General features: G+C 38.7%; 1 protein-coding gene across 5 annotated transcripts in view; it reads right to left on the bottom strand.

Moving 5' to 3' along the window:
- The window catches only part of INO80D (INO80 complex subunit D), a 45,644-nt gene that overhangs the window by 21,344 nt on the left and 8,924 nt on the right, over positions 1-15,376 (bottom strand). For all 5 annotated transcript variants that reach the window (XM_013171680.3, XM_013171683.3, XM_066999118.1 and 2 more), the window contains 4 exons: positions 14,285-14,377; positions 13,932-14,178; positions 7,624-8,372; positions 4,335-4,443 (listed from right to left, as the gene is read on the bottom strand). In XM_013171680.3, the coding sequence (XP_013027134.1) occupies positions 4,335-4,443; positions 7,624-8,372; positions 13,932-14,149 (1,076 nt within the window). In that variant the 5' untranslated portion in view covers positions 14,150-14,178; positions 14,285-14,377. The remainder of the gene's footprint in view (positions 1-4,334; positions 4,444-7,623; positions 8,373-13,931; positions 14,179-14,284; positions 14,378-15,376) is intronic.

Raw genomic sequence — 15,376 nt, 5'->3', positions numbered from 1 at the left:
GAGGACTGATCCCACTCTTTGTTTGCTTCAGAAAGCCTTTTCCCATTTATCTTGGCTTTCTGAATGTCCAGGCACATACCAACAAGGCTATCAAAACCATGTCAACATGTTCGTAAAAAAAAAAATCACCAAAAAGAATGAAATTATCACCGGGACTTGTTAAAACAACAGGTTCCCTGAAGCTGCCAAGCAGTCCTACACACCAAGCACTCGTTTGCACAAGGATGCTCTTGTTCCCAGAGCAACAGAGTGAGCTGAGGCTAAGCGAGGCAGACTTTGTTCAGTTTTCCTTTAAGTTTTTCGTTATAGAAATGAGGAACGTTTTGTTAACTTTCCCACCTGTAAAACAACGGAAGGGCAGGGGCGAGAAAACAAATCCAAACAAACGAAACAAATCCAATCCTAATAAGGTTCATACTGCAGGGCTTGGCTGGTGTGACTGAGTGAACTGACACCCAAACCTGCACACGGCAAGGCAGACCACAACTGGCTGATAGCAGAAGGATGCAAAATACCAGCTGCGATATTTAGTAAATAAACTAAGATCCAGAAAAGCAGACAAAACAGCTGTCCCTGAAAGGCAATATGACTAAGACCTACTTTCCTTTGTGGAAAATCTTATTCCATACACATGCAGACTAAATTTAAGAGACGATTTAAAAAAGGCATCCGTCTTCACAAAGACTGCCCACAAAAACTCCACGTGAGCAAACACTGCCTTGGCATAAACACACATTTTTAAAGGTTTTATGTAAAGCCAACCATATGATGTATTTTGCCTGTTAAAACAGATTACAGATTATTTTCAAGAAACGTAAATTGCAAGTAATTAACCTCTGGAATAAAATGCTAAGCAGTAAACATAACCTGTTAAAAGTATTTAATGTATGCAATATTTAAAATATTGAAGAAGAAAAGAAAATACACTTTTAAGCTCTCTTAGGAAATAATGCCTACTGGGAAAAAAAAAAGAAAAAAGAAAAAACACCCACAGCCTGATTAGAAAAGTTAAATTATGTACTATTTAATAAAGATTTTCCTTCTTTTAATGTACTAAAAGAAAGCAAAAATATGGATGGGGTCAGTTACACATAGGTAGGTCTAGGGTCTTAAATGTTTTGCTATCTGCTCTAGGACAAATTACTTAAAGAACTTTGCAGACATATTAATTTAAAATATGGTTATAAAAGTTAATTTGTAATTAAGAAAGGAATATTCCTTAGGAAAAAAGTGTTTCCTTTTTTGAGAGAAAAGTGTTTTTTAATGCAAATTTGAGATCTCTGACCTGACTCCCATTGAAATAGACAGAAGTCACGGTATTTTAATGCATTTTGAACTGAAATTTATGAGATCATTTTAAAAAGCAAGATTAAGATATATATACAAGACAGAAAAAAAGTCATGCTTGCAACAAACAATGATTTATTTCAAGGCTAACAGCTTCTAAAAACCTATTCTGAATTTTGTTTCCAGGCCAGTTAGGTTAACCAAAACATATTTATTTGCAGGTTCAAAGAGACCTAAAAATAGCACAATGACACTTTTTTTTTTTAATCCTAGGCAAGTATTGAAACCGAAAGATACTTTTTACTGCTGTCTGTTTATAAACAAGTTTACCAACTTCTATTTAGCCTATTCTCTTAAGGTGCCTATATAATTTTTGAAGTACAATTTAACGTGTGGCATTTCATTTTTTAAAAGAAAACTGAAAATGCATCCAAATGATCTGATAAATAATCCAAAAAGCTTCTTCACAACCCTTCCCTTTAAGGCTGTCGTGTGTAATCATCAAGGGAATTCTTGCTGATTTCACGAAGAAAACAAAGACGGCACAACTTAGCAAAAGGGTAGAGCGAGCAGGCGGGCACGGTGACAGCGCCGTCAGGGGAGCACTAGAGCAGGCTCTCCTTTAAAGCTGTTTGTTTTCCAGTACTTTCTAAGCTACAAGACCCCGTGCTGGAATCACCTGGGGGGCACCCTCCTCTCTGGCTGCAGGGAACAAGTCTCATTCCCCCACCGATGACAGTGTCCCCACCAGCTCGCTGCCTGCGGCCAGCCCCGCACTGTCACTCCCACTGAAACACCCACGCGTGCCTCCAAGTGCTGCCACGTGGAGCCCTGACTCCGCTGGAACCCTTTTTAAAAAATAAAATATTGGAGGAAAGAATAACGAAAGCAAACATTTGGCTTGTGTTTCCACAGATGATGGCAACAGTATAACTTTTATAGATTAAAAGGGTCAGAAGGCAAGCATACTCAAAATGTATTGCTGTTTGTTTAAACATTAATTTTAAACCAATCCAGTGATTTTCTGAGAGTTTAGGAGCCACTATAGTATTGCATAAGAAGTCCAACAAGAAGTCAGAGGATTCTGCCCATTATCAGCCAACCAGAAATGCTGAAAACAAGCTGTCCGATAATGCAGAAATGAGCTGTTCGCTTTCTTCTTCTAATCTGCTCTGAGAAGCATTCCTCCTGCTATCTTCCGCGGAGTCAAATGGAAAAGGACCACAAGAGCAGACACAAATGAAGAAACAACTATCTTTTAACCAGCTTTGCTATGGAAAACAGTAAGTAAATATCCAAAGAAATAGTTTGAACTAATTCATCTTCAGCAGCAGACAGACTATAGTGCAAAAATGTTGAAGTAAAATAGTTCAGGTAATAACATCCTCTACAGAAGCTTGTAGAATAGAAATAAAAGTTTTAAAAGGCTGGTGTCAAGTGAACATGTCTGTGTTTATTCATAAATAAAATTAGGAAAGCTGCTGAAGAGCTAATACTGGGCAGACTGATTGAAGTACAAAAGCAGCTGGTACTATACAAAAATATATCCATAGTGATCAGTTAATAAAGAATTTAATTGAAGTGCATAAAATGCTAGAATGGAACAGAAAATGTCAAGACAAGGTATCAGTATGTGAAAACAAGGAAGAATTCAAAGGAAGTTAAGACAAACAGAAGACAAAACATACACAGATGACCTTTAGAAGTTGATGAAAAAAGAGGGATCTATGGAAGAACCAGATCAAATGTCAAAGAGAAAAGAGTGTAAGGGAGTCATTTGATAGATATATCTGCTTTGAAAATTATCTGTGATTTAAAAGATGAACTGAAAGTTTGTTCGTATTTTCCCAAAACATTTTAGTTCAAAAGCTACCTTTTAAGTAAAAATAATATTTGTGGAAGTTTACTCTCTGACTACTGATTCCCTAAAACCAGTGGTTTTTCATAACTGCAGAAATCCTTTCTTTTAAAAAAGGAAAGTAAAGATCTACACCCTGCTACTAAGCTTTGATTCGCTAAAGGCTCTCAGTAGTTACTGTCTTGGTACCTGTCTTGTTAACTGAGATACAGCTCTCTTGTTCACCTTGTGGACAATCTTTAGAGATGGTTAGAAGTTCTGGTGAGTTTCAGGATTTCCAGTTAATCATGAGAATAATGATGTTAAATGTTACTTAACTGTGATATTTAAAGATTCAACAAATGGAAGAGAGCTGTAGTATCAGAAAGTCCATTCACACAGTGAAAGAGAACCCTGTTATAGAAACGACAGTCAAACCTTACTGAGACCCCAATTACCTTTTGTTACCAGTTTCTTTACAATACCATGCTTGGGATGCTTTGCTTTAACTTTGCACCTTAAAATTTACATTAACAGAGATATGAATTATCATATCCTGGTGTAAGTCCAGACTCATGGTTTATCAGAATAATTAGAACACTGCAAGCCTTTCCGCATCAGCTGCTAATACCTGCTCTGTTTATCCCTTCAGTCACAACACTTCCTTGCAGTGCTCCAAACTATTTGACAAAGGTTTATTCAACACTTTTTAATTAATAAAAGAAATACTATGCCCTTTAAAAAGACACATTAAAGCAAATATCCTACGCAATTACCATAAGGAGTAACAAGTAAAATGCAGCAGGTTTACTACAAACCACACACAACTCCCTCCACTTGGTTACAATTCAGGAAATATCTCTACTCAGCAAGGCACACAAGTTCATGAATAAACTTCACTAAACTCAATTAAATTTAGGCAAATAACCTTGAAATTCTTTCCTGGTGTATCCTTCTAATAGCAGACTGCATAAAGGTCTCTAAGTTAGGTGAAAGCTGGGACTGAAGGTGGAAAGCTGTTTTGTAGGTCTTACAAACAAGGTGGAAAGCTGTTTTGCAGCTCTCGCAAACAAATGATTCAAACAATCCTTTGTTTCAGCAAAGCACTTAAACAAGTGCTTAGGGTCCAGTGCCTCCACATAAAGTAAAGCTCACATTTACATGATTTACTGCATCAAGGCCAACATGAATACTGAAGAATCATACTCACTCATGTCTTTCATAGCCGAGGCTTTCTCGGATAGACCACGCGACCTGGTAAGGGGAGGCTTGCTCTGAATCCTCGAACTCCTCTCCACTGTCTTCAGACCAATCCAGCCCTAAGAGAATTGAAAACATGAAAGCTGGGTGAAAAGTGTATCCACCTCACACAACTCTCTGAGCAACCCACAGCACAAAGGACAAACGTGTAGTATAGATGCAAGCAAAATTATGCTTGATTAAATATATAACTTTGTCAATTCACTGGAAAGTTATTGTAGCAGCTTCATTGTGGTAATAGCATGCACTGATTTTTTTTTTTTTTCCAAATTTGAGTCTTCCATTTAAAATTCTTATTGGCCTTTTTATCCATAAGCAGTGAAAGCAAAATCACTAGCTTTCTTACCTACAGAAAATATTACAGTTTCTGTACCAAGCACATGAAATCTTTAGAGATGAGGTAAGAGAAGTCCCTGCCACAAAGAACTGACTGCCTGGTAATTTTTAACGCTATATGATCTAAATAGGTCAATTCCATTTCTGTTTATATTCTGACCACTGCTCTGTGCCAAAACATGCAGAGAATAGGAAAACTGTAAGACAGCAGCATGGACAGAGAGAGATAAGGAGCTACGCAGGACATTCCTCTGCTCAGTCTTTGTAATTGCCTGCAAATGCATATATTAGCAGGAAAAGAGAACTACAAAGGTATGTGAACACTCAGGCACTTTTACAGAGCAGCATGCTTTGGCTTAATGATGATACAGTAGGATCAACTCATTGTATGCACCAGCAACCTTTGTTAGACAAACTAACCGGACTCTGTTTCTGGCTTTCCTGTTAAGTTCTCAGGTGAAAAATTTCAGCTGAAGCATCATCTTTTACATTTTTTCCTACTCTCTCTCCCCCACATCCAATGATACTCTTGGCAATCTCTTGCCGTTGGTGGGATAAAAATCCTGTAGCCACTTTTACAAGCCATCGTTATTGCTTTTTCACTTCCTTGTGTGCTCCTTTAAAACGGAGCAGCAAGTTGGACAGAATTAAGAAGAATTTTTGCTGAAAATAAACCAAACAACTATATCTGAGATGATTCTGAAGTCAGATGCTTTCAGTTTGGGAAACACATCAGTACTTGGTTGCCTACTTTCCAAGTTAGAGACATACATACACATTTGGAATACAATCATCAGGAGCCCCTCCAACATTGAGACATTTAGAAGCAACACTAACAATAATCAGAAATATCAGAAACCCTATTTTTCAGTAATATCAGCATCCTGAAAATACCTTCTTAATTCTTTTTTTTTTATTATTTTTAAGATATGCATATGAATTAAATTATTTCAACACATTTGATAAAATGCTAGAATTATACTAGCAACTTAATTGTTTTCTACTCTACCCCCATTCATAAAGGAAGGGAAAAAAACTTCATCAGTGGATAAAGACTGCGCACAATAGATACCATCTAATAAATCATTTACCCGAAGTTTAAAAACAAAAATCAGAGGTTGGGTTCTTTTGCTTCCAATGGGCACTGCAGAAATGAAGGAATAAAATCTAATCCAGACTCAGCAATACTTACACTGAGGACTGCAGCTACATTAATATCCAGTAACATGCCTCTAATAGAAAGTACACATAAAACTGAGTGCATCTCTTTAAAGATTCTGTGCAGCCATCTCTAGTGCTACTCCATCATTAAACAAATCCTAAAATTTTCTGAACTGCCTAACTACTCTTTAATATTAAGGCATATTGTGAAGAAGTAACACATACATTTTCCTGGTCTGCCTTGTTTAATACATGAATTCTGTTACTTTGCCAGATATGAAGTCTTCCAAGAGTATATATTCATTTTCACATTTATTGTAGCATGGTATTTGCATAACTCTACATTTTTAGGTCTAATCCATTTTTCTACTAAGCCTCTTTTTTTTTTGGAAAACATATTCCCTTCAGTGCAAACATCACTTGATAACGTAAAACATTAAACACAGAAAGTGATCTTTTTCAAGACACAGGTCACTTTTCAAGCTATTTGGGTCTGTGACACTTGAAAGCGCCTCTAGAGTTGCCATTCCGCAGAAGACCTGCATTACACAGAGGGCCATCAAACAGGATTTCTGAAGAACAATGTCCTTTAGAGAATGCTATGGGATGCTAATTATCTTCTAAACAAATAGTCAAGCTATCCCGTGAGTGCCAAAGTGAAGATCTTAACTGCAAATTAAAAAAGGTTAATTGAAATGGCAAAAATTACAGATGTTTGCAATGAAATAAGATATTATATGAAGTACTTCCAATTTTTTTGAAGTCTTAAAAAAAAATATATCAACACCCACAAACACATCATAAATGGCATTCCTGCTCTAATATCACACACTGACCTCTATTTCCCTTTTTCCTATCAGCATTTAACTTGTTTGGAAAATACAATCTAAAACTAAGCAGAAAAGTACGGTAACTTTGGAGAGTGAGGGAGATGCAAGGGCTGCTAGGTGTACCTAAGTCTGCATTCATAAACAGACAAATAAGCCCTAAGGTCTGCTGCCTTTTTAGAAGCTTCATAGAGCACTACAGCCATAGCAGCAGGTTGGCTATTTCCACTTACATTTTTGCAAGCAGCAATTGATTAGCATGGTTTCTAGATAATAAGGAAGGAGGAGACTATTTCTGCACTGATATGCAGACAAGTCTCCACCTCTCTAATTACCTGTATAACGGCACTGCTTTCCTGCCTGGCACAAAGACAGCCTTGGGCTTTTGTTAGCCAAGTTCCACATATGAACAGGCCCAGTCATGAAAAACTCTCTTGTGCTCCAATTTTCCTAGCCACGTTAACCAGAAATTTACATCTGCACAGAATGATGGGCCAATCTCCAAACTTTCACTTGCACTTATTTTGTAATCTGCACTTGTCATATATTTAACATTCAATCTAACCTTGCCTACTCATGTAGGTACAGTTTGCACTACACCTTTACTACTGCAGTTGCAAACCGTCCATACAGTGCCTATGTGATTAAGCAATGTTCTTCTATACCTCAGCTTGATTTCTCAAATGGTTAATGGGACATTAAGAAGAATAAACAATAAAAATGTCATAAATCATATATGATAGGTCCAGACATTCCCTTCATAGAGAGCAGGGCTAAAGAAAACATCAAGAGTTCAGGTTTCTTTCATAAGGACCACACGTGCAAGCAGGACGGAGCTATGGAGACATTCCTCTTTTGTGTTCTGGTCTCAGGTTAAAAAAAAAAAGAGAGGCAGTGCATTTATTATCTACCCACCTAGATGTGGAAACAGATCAGTGTCCAGCTGCTGTTTTCGAGTGCACAGTTTCACCAGTCTCTGTAGCCGGCTCATGCAGGATGAGTGCGGAGAGAAGGCTGTGGCTTTCATTAGGACCCGATCAGTCCTCGGAGGGTCCGTGACCGGAGCCCTAGCAGGTGGCAGGAGGGGCAGAGGTCTCTTGTTAGACAACTGCCGGGCTTGTGCTATAGTGTGTGTGGTGGGTGCCACTCCCTGCATTGGTAGGCTGGTGTTCGGAGGTTGAGGTGACTTGCAGACTAAGCCCTGCGGTAGCCCTGTCGGCTTTAACGAAGCTGATGAAGGTGGCAGATGGGAGTGCTGCTGCTGCAGAGGCTGCTGCTGCAAAGGTGCAGGAAGGGGGCTAAAGTGCTCTTGGCGAACTTTTAAAATCTCTGTCTCTCTCTGGCGCTGCCGGTTTTGAGCCAACTTGCTCTGCAACTTTTTCCTCACCGTTGCCCCTTTCTTTAGGTCATCATCCTCCTCGTTGAAAGCAAAGGGGTCTTCTAGTTCTGCCTCCAGGTAGTGGAGAGGAAGCCTAGCCCCGGGAGGGGAGAGGGACATCCCATCCAGCCCATTGGGCATCTTCAAGGCCAAGGTGGGCACTGTCAGACTGAAGGCCATAGTATCCATCTGATGCCTGACCTTTACCTCCTCTATGGGATCATTCTTTTTCTTCCTCTCCTTTTTCGGTATAAAGCCAAGTACCTGCAGGTGGCTGTTGCAGTACCTTTGAAAAGTAAAAGCAGACAGTTCTTAATTCAGTTCTTGTAAGTAACACCTGAAGAAAACAGTCCACTAAGGGGAAATCCACATACAACATGAAAAATTAATCAAAACACAAGGGATTTTATAAAAAGTGTACACAATCACTTCTAATACAACAGCTAATTGTGGTGTTCCCGACCTATAGCAGAAAATAAACTTTTACGAGTGACAATTTGAAATCTTAAGATACAGAAGTATTCACTGGTTATTCGTTAATAGGAGATTCACACACTGTATTCAAAATATTTACTCTCTAATAGGGTAAATACTCACAAACCAAAGTGAACAAAACAAATGGCCTGATAAAAACACAGTAAGAACTCAAGCCATTAATTCTGATCATACAGAACCATTTCAAAAGCTCCCAAGAAAGAGTACAGGGAAGAATACTTCTTTCATTTGGCTGTCCTTTCACTGGAAGTAGTTAGCATTTTCATCAACACCCACATCATTCTCATGAATCCCAATTGTAGTAGGGAGCAGTTTCTCACAGGGACAATCTCACTGGAGAAATACCTTCTTGAGAATGGTCACTACTTGCTCTTCATGAACAAGAAGCTTAAATATTAAGTCCTGTTATAATAATTTAACATAACAATTTTGTAGCCAGAGGATTAGCTGAATGTTCTTCAAATAAAAATTCAGTTTAAAAGAAATTCTCTGTTCTTGGAAAATGTTTACACAATGCCAGGAATATGTATACATACAATCCACAAACACAGACTCCAAGCTTCTCTAACGTAAAAATCTTTTAAGATAATATATATATAAAAAAAAAAAAGGAAAGCCTTTAAAAGTTTGTTACAATTTATAGACTCAGATAACATACTAAGAAATAAACAATTATTTTTTGTCTGGTTAAAACAAGCAGGTGTTAGAAATACAAGAATCACAATCTGATCCTTTTGATCTGATGCCTCTGTAGAATGCCCCTAGCAATCAGGCTTCTGCCTGATCCCTTGCAGGATCCTATTTACAACCTGCAGCTCACAGCAGAAAACAAAGATATGAGGAAAGACTGATGTCTACATCATGGTATTTATGGACAAGATAAGGGAATATCCATGAAAGTATTCCAAATCGAATACAATCAAATAGAATCTCCTGGTCTTCATGGAGAAAAAAAATAACACAAAAGTCCAAATCAACTCCCCAGAAGGTATAATGCTTTTGTTTAGTAACTTCCAATTTGTTGTCCCACCCCTAAAGAAGCAATGTGTGAACTGCTTCTAAAGGGTCCATAAAAGGTAAAAAAGAAAAAGCAAATTCTTATATGCTCTTTAGCAATCTCCATATATGTAGTTTCTTGAAGGATTCACACCCATAAGGTTTTACAAATCAAAAAAGGCTGAAAAACACTACTACATATTATTGTCTAAATAGTTTCTTCATTACATTAAGTTGTAAGTAATAAATATATCTAAATGAGACAGGATGAAAGCCAGCATGGAATGGAGTTCTTATTAGAACAGACTAGAATACTGTAAGGTCATACCAAGAGGTGCACTTTTAAAAATTAAATTCTGTAATGAGGTCTCAATAAAACTTCCGTTAAATTCAACAACACTATTCACATAATTAAAATTAAGCATTTTCTTAATATTTTTTTTGAACAAGGCTCAGATCAGTTAGAATAGCACTTTCAGCATGACAGAAGAAAAACAACAGACAAGAAAAGCACAACATTTTTTTTCCCTTAATCCAATCAAAAAAAGTTTTGCTCAGTTTGAATGTTTCCCTTATATTGTTCACATCTCCATGCTGTGTTTGTGCAGGAGTGAGAAGGTAAAACTGTGAAAACCAGGAGAAAGCAAAATATAGAAAAGGTGAATAAACCCATGAAAAGGTAATTAGTTTATCATCCTTCTCTGAGTTTTAGGCTGTTATGTGTTTTGCTTGTTTGTTCAACTCTAACAGGATCATTTTTACATGACAGAGAATAAAGCTTTGGTTCTTACAACCGACCGTGCTGCATTACTGAAAGCCAACAATATCTTACACAGGCATCACCTCTGGACACAAATCCATAGATACCAGACTACAGCATAAGGAAAATACAGATCACACACTTGCAGACTCCAGTACCCACTGACTTGGCTCTGCATCAATTCCCTGTTTTCCAGCATAATCGAGGCTGATACACTTTGCCCACCGGATTAGAAGGAGCAAGAAGAAATGGGGACTAAGTCTTCTCTGGTAGCTCTACATGCAAGCAGCTTTGGCTAGGCATAATTTACGGGGACCAACTCCACCATGGCCTTGCCACACTCTGGCCGGTCCCACGTGGAGCCAGGTGGGCATGCACACTGAATTACTTCCCTGCCCTGCAGGCTCCAAGGCAGCTCTTTAGCTGGCCCTGGCCCAAACTGGCTCTGGCTTTACGTGGTGCTGCAGAGCCTGGTGCAGATGTCAAGTGGCTCTGCTGGAAGCAGCCGAGAGCCAGCTGAGTTGAGGCAGGAAGTTCTTTGGATCAGAGGTAATGCCAGGGAAACAGCTCATGCTCTGTAGAAGACAGACTACCAGGAAGACAGACTAGCTCCTGGAAGTAGCACAGTGCTTTCCACGTGGCTCTGAGCTGGAAGCCCAGGAGGGTGAAGCTGGCCCTGCACAGAGCCAGCGCTGGTGAGCCTGCCGTAGTGGCACAGTTTGTCCTTTCTGTAACCTGCCGGTGAGTTATTCTCAGCTGACAGCACCATGCTGAGTACCTAATACAGTTTCTTCCCCTTCCTTATTCAGCACTAAAGGCACCTATTCTGGAGCAGGTAAGGTCAAATGCAGCCAACAGGTACTTCAAGAGCAGTGGGTTGATATCCATTAAAACCATCATAACACAAAGCTCACAAAAGGTGATGGGCCACAAAGGCAGCAGCTGGACAGTTTCCCACATTATGGGGAAGTTAAGAATCCAGAAAGCAAGGTTTTCTACCTACACCTGCATCGTGCTTCACAATACATCCCAGGTTTGTGTTGGGTTTGGTCACTTATTTCAAGGAAGATCTAATTAAACTGCAGAGTAGCTTGCATATTAACAAAATATGTACAGACTCGCTTGAAAGAAGACAGATAAAATTATGTTTAACCTACCTGAAGTATAACAACTCTATAATAAAAAAAAATAAACTGAACTTTATTATCTATGCATGTATTTGAAAAAGAAAAAATGAGGAAACGTATTCAAGAGGAAATGCAGATTCATAGCCCATGTTAGTGTATGTTCTTTCAAAGCAAAATCGTGAATATAGAAACTAGACTTCAAATAAGGCAATGAAGTCATGCACTATTAATAGATTTAATTTGTAGAATGTTAATGGTTAATAAGAAGTTTAATAATATAACAGAATATTAAACATCGCCGTGGCTAGTGGCATCTCATTTGTCCGGGGTCAAGGGATAATTATTTTTAATTATCTGTGGAAAGACTATGAGGCTTTTGGCATATAATGCATGAAACCTGTCAAGACTTCTTACTTTTCATAATCTTTAAAGATATATAGGAAGATAGCTGTCAGAGCATCCTGCTTCTGATCATGTAGTTACATGTCTGAAACTGACAAAATGACCATCTGACAGAAAATTTGTACACAGAAAATTAAAAGCTGAGAGTGAAGAACTCAGACAGAGCAAACATTTTTATATTGAACAGAATGTGAAAAAAGTCTCCTAAGAAACACATACAGGTTCGCCTGCCAAAAATAAAAAAATAAAAAAAAATGTTTGGAGCAGGCGCAGTCTTATCACTAGCATTCATCAAGTTTTATTGTTAAAACTAAACTCTGCCCTGAGAAGCAGTCTTTTAAAATATTCTTTCAAACTATCACATCCTCTCATTTGAAATTAAAAGTTTATTTTCTCCTTCAGACACCTGCTGTCCTCTTCAAGTACTGTAATGTGACACTCGACATGCAGTTGAATTATTCTAATATAACATACACCAGATGTCATGACCACACTTCACTTTAACTTGAGAAAAATCAAAAAGAACAAAGTGTGAACTCGATTCAAGGTGTAAAGAAAAATCTCAAATTCCATGGGAACATATGAGACCTAAGAAGTGTCATTAAGTATTATCATTTCTATTGTTTTTAAGTATGAATCCTTGTAAACAGCAACTCTGGCTGAGTCCGTTCTTACATCAGAAATTACAGCATATCATTTGCTCTAACAATGTCTACGATCATTTTTACAAGCTTATTTCCAAAGTGCCTCAATTGTACAGCAGCAAAGAAACAGTCAGCGACTGTCAAATTACAGCTTAAAGTTATTCATCTTGTGCCATTTGAGCATTTGCCCTACAGCTTTTGACAAACATTCATGCTTTTTTCTCACTTCATCAGTCTCCTCAACTGAAATGGCAGGTGAAGTGCAAGTTAATTTAGAGCACAGTCCAACTGTTATTTCAGACAAGAGAGGGAGCTGTGAGCCGAGAAGGAAGTTATATGTAGGGCACAGTGGGAACACTGCTAATAATGCAAAAGGTTAGTGAATGGCAGCTAATAATGTGAAAGGTCAGTGAAGAGTGGTTTGGTTCTTTTTTGGCATATTTTGTTTATATTTTAGTTTAAAAAAAAAATGTTTCTAACAGAACAAACCTCAGGTAGTTAACAAACACATTAATTAAATACTGTGGTACTGGCAAAACCTGCAGCAATGACTGAAAATTTAGTCATATTTACCAGCCAAGATCAGAAAAAAATCTGCTATTTCACCCCAAGCAGCACCAATGAGATTTGCCTTCAAAAAGTCTTAAAGAGAAGAAAAAAAAAAAAAAAAAGCCCTTGTGGTTACACTATAGGCTGCAATTCAGGAAAACGTGTTTGAATTCCCAGCTCTCCAACAACTTCAAGCATTATCTCTTGCAAGCCATTTAATACATGGGCACCTCAGGCATCTTCATTTGGGCAGGGAGAGGGAGAGAAAGAGAGGAAGCAGAGAAGAAAGGGAGCGAACAGCACTTTCGCAGCTGGCTGACTGTTATCAAGCAGTATGTATTTTATTCCAGTAATACACCACCACAGATCAGTACTAAAGCAAGATCACTGAACTGTAATTCTGCATTTGTCCCTGTGTGTCACTGCTCCCTAAGCCCAGAAGGTATGCACTTTTCAACTGTTTATCCTGAAAAAGTAGATGAAAGTGTGCTTTTGCCACAGCTGGCCAAACAAGTGGGCCCTTTTAAGAGCACATACTGTGAGTGACATGGCAAATTAGTTAGATCAGCAGATATTGTGTAGCAGGTTTGATCCACAATTTATAGTGAATTTGAGCGAAGCAATGAACTCTTCTGAAAACTTGGGACTAAGTTCCTTGGGAGTAAGTTACTGTCCCCTTTGTGTACTTGACACCCACTGAGAATAAAATAAAGTTTACTGGTCTTACAACAAAACCCTCAAAGAAACATCCTGGAATTCAATACACTCAGGCCAGTTCCTCCCTTATCCTGAAACCACACACAGTCTTAAAAGGAAGCTCATGCCTACATCCCAGCCACTTCCCACATCGCAGACAGGCAACCGCCACTCACCTACGATCCTCAGATTTGGGGATGGGGTTGGTGCAGCGTTGGCTGTTATACTTGGCCACATATTCACATTGCTTGAAGGGGGCAGTCTTGTCCTCCAGAACGTGTCTGATACAGAAGGCGTAGCCGTTAAGTCGCCTCTGCTTGCACAGTTTGGGGCTATACGAGCACAAGGGCTTATTGTCAACCTCAGAGAAGTGTATGTGTTTGCCTTCATACATCACGTGACTCTATTCCTTGTGAACATCAGCTGAAAGAACCAAAATATTAAGAAAAATCACATAAGGAAAAGAAAATGCATTCAGTTATACATTGCGTGTTTCATGTTGGTGGGAAGAAGGGACCCAAAACAATACCTGATTTTAAATCTTCTGTATCATATCAATGTTAAGAGAGAGCCCCAAGGACACCACTATCCTGGAATGATGAATCAAGATGAAGCAGATTGTCTACGGAAAACATCAAAAAGGTCAAAGTCAGTCAGAATACAACAGATAGGATCATCCTGCTTAATAAGTAGGTGGCCAGAAGCAGCCATTTAACCTGTGATTCAGGTAGCATCCAATAAACCAAAATCATTAGCACAATAGTTTTCAACTAGCAGTCACAGATCTCTGGAAACCATAAAGGGAAATTATTGAGGAAAAAAGGTTTACCATCACCTTGCTTAAACCTGCCAAAAAAATTCCTCTCATCTACCAGTAAATTATTAGGAGCTACAAGTTGAAAAAGGTTAAGCAACGAATTAGATCACCTGTTTTCAGGAATCATATTGAATGCTAGTGTAACATTAAACCAATTGATCACAGAAAGGTTTTCCTTCAAGTATCTTTGCCTACAAAAATGCTGGAGACTATCTTTGCTCTACCAAATATTAATTTTATCATGCAGTGCAGGATTTTTTTCTTTTTAAGCTGTCTTAAACCAGCTATCACACCTGGTGAACAGACTTCATATCTTAAATTTGCACAAGCTTTTGCAAGCATCATTATGAAGTCCTTCCTAAGGTCATCACAGTCCTTCAGAGCTTCACCTGCCTTATTGTGCTTGCTTTAGGTAAATGCTGCCCTTAATGATTACCCCCATTGACCCCAGGAAGGCTGAAATGTCCTTTCAGCAGGAGGCCGTTTTCTTCCCCATTGCCCCAAAACAGATTCCCACAGTGCAATGAAATACCAAATTCATGAAAACTTAAGGTACTCTTCACAGGGATCTCCTGGAAAGAGTCCAGCGGAGGGCCACAAAAATGATACAGGGCCTGGAGCATCTTCTCTGTGAGGAAAGGCTGAGAGACCTGGGTCTGTTCAGCCCGGAGAAAAGAAGACTGAGAGGGGAGATTGATAAGATATCAATGTTTATAAATACCTGAAGTGTGGCAAACAGAAGGATACGGCCAACCTCTTTTCAGTGGTTTATAGGGACAGGACAAGGGGCAATGGCTACAAAAT

Source organism: Anser cygnoides, chromosome 6 (assembly GCF_040182565.1).
Source record: "Anser cygnoides isolate HZ-2024a breed goose chromosome 6, Taihu_goose_T2T_genome, whole genome shotgun sequence".
Taxonomy (NCBI): Eukaryota; Metazoa; Chordata; class Aves; order Anseriformes; family Anatidae; genus Anser; species Anser cygnoides.
This window is presented reverse-complemented; position numbering and strand designations above follow the sequence as displayed.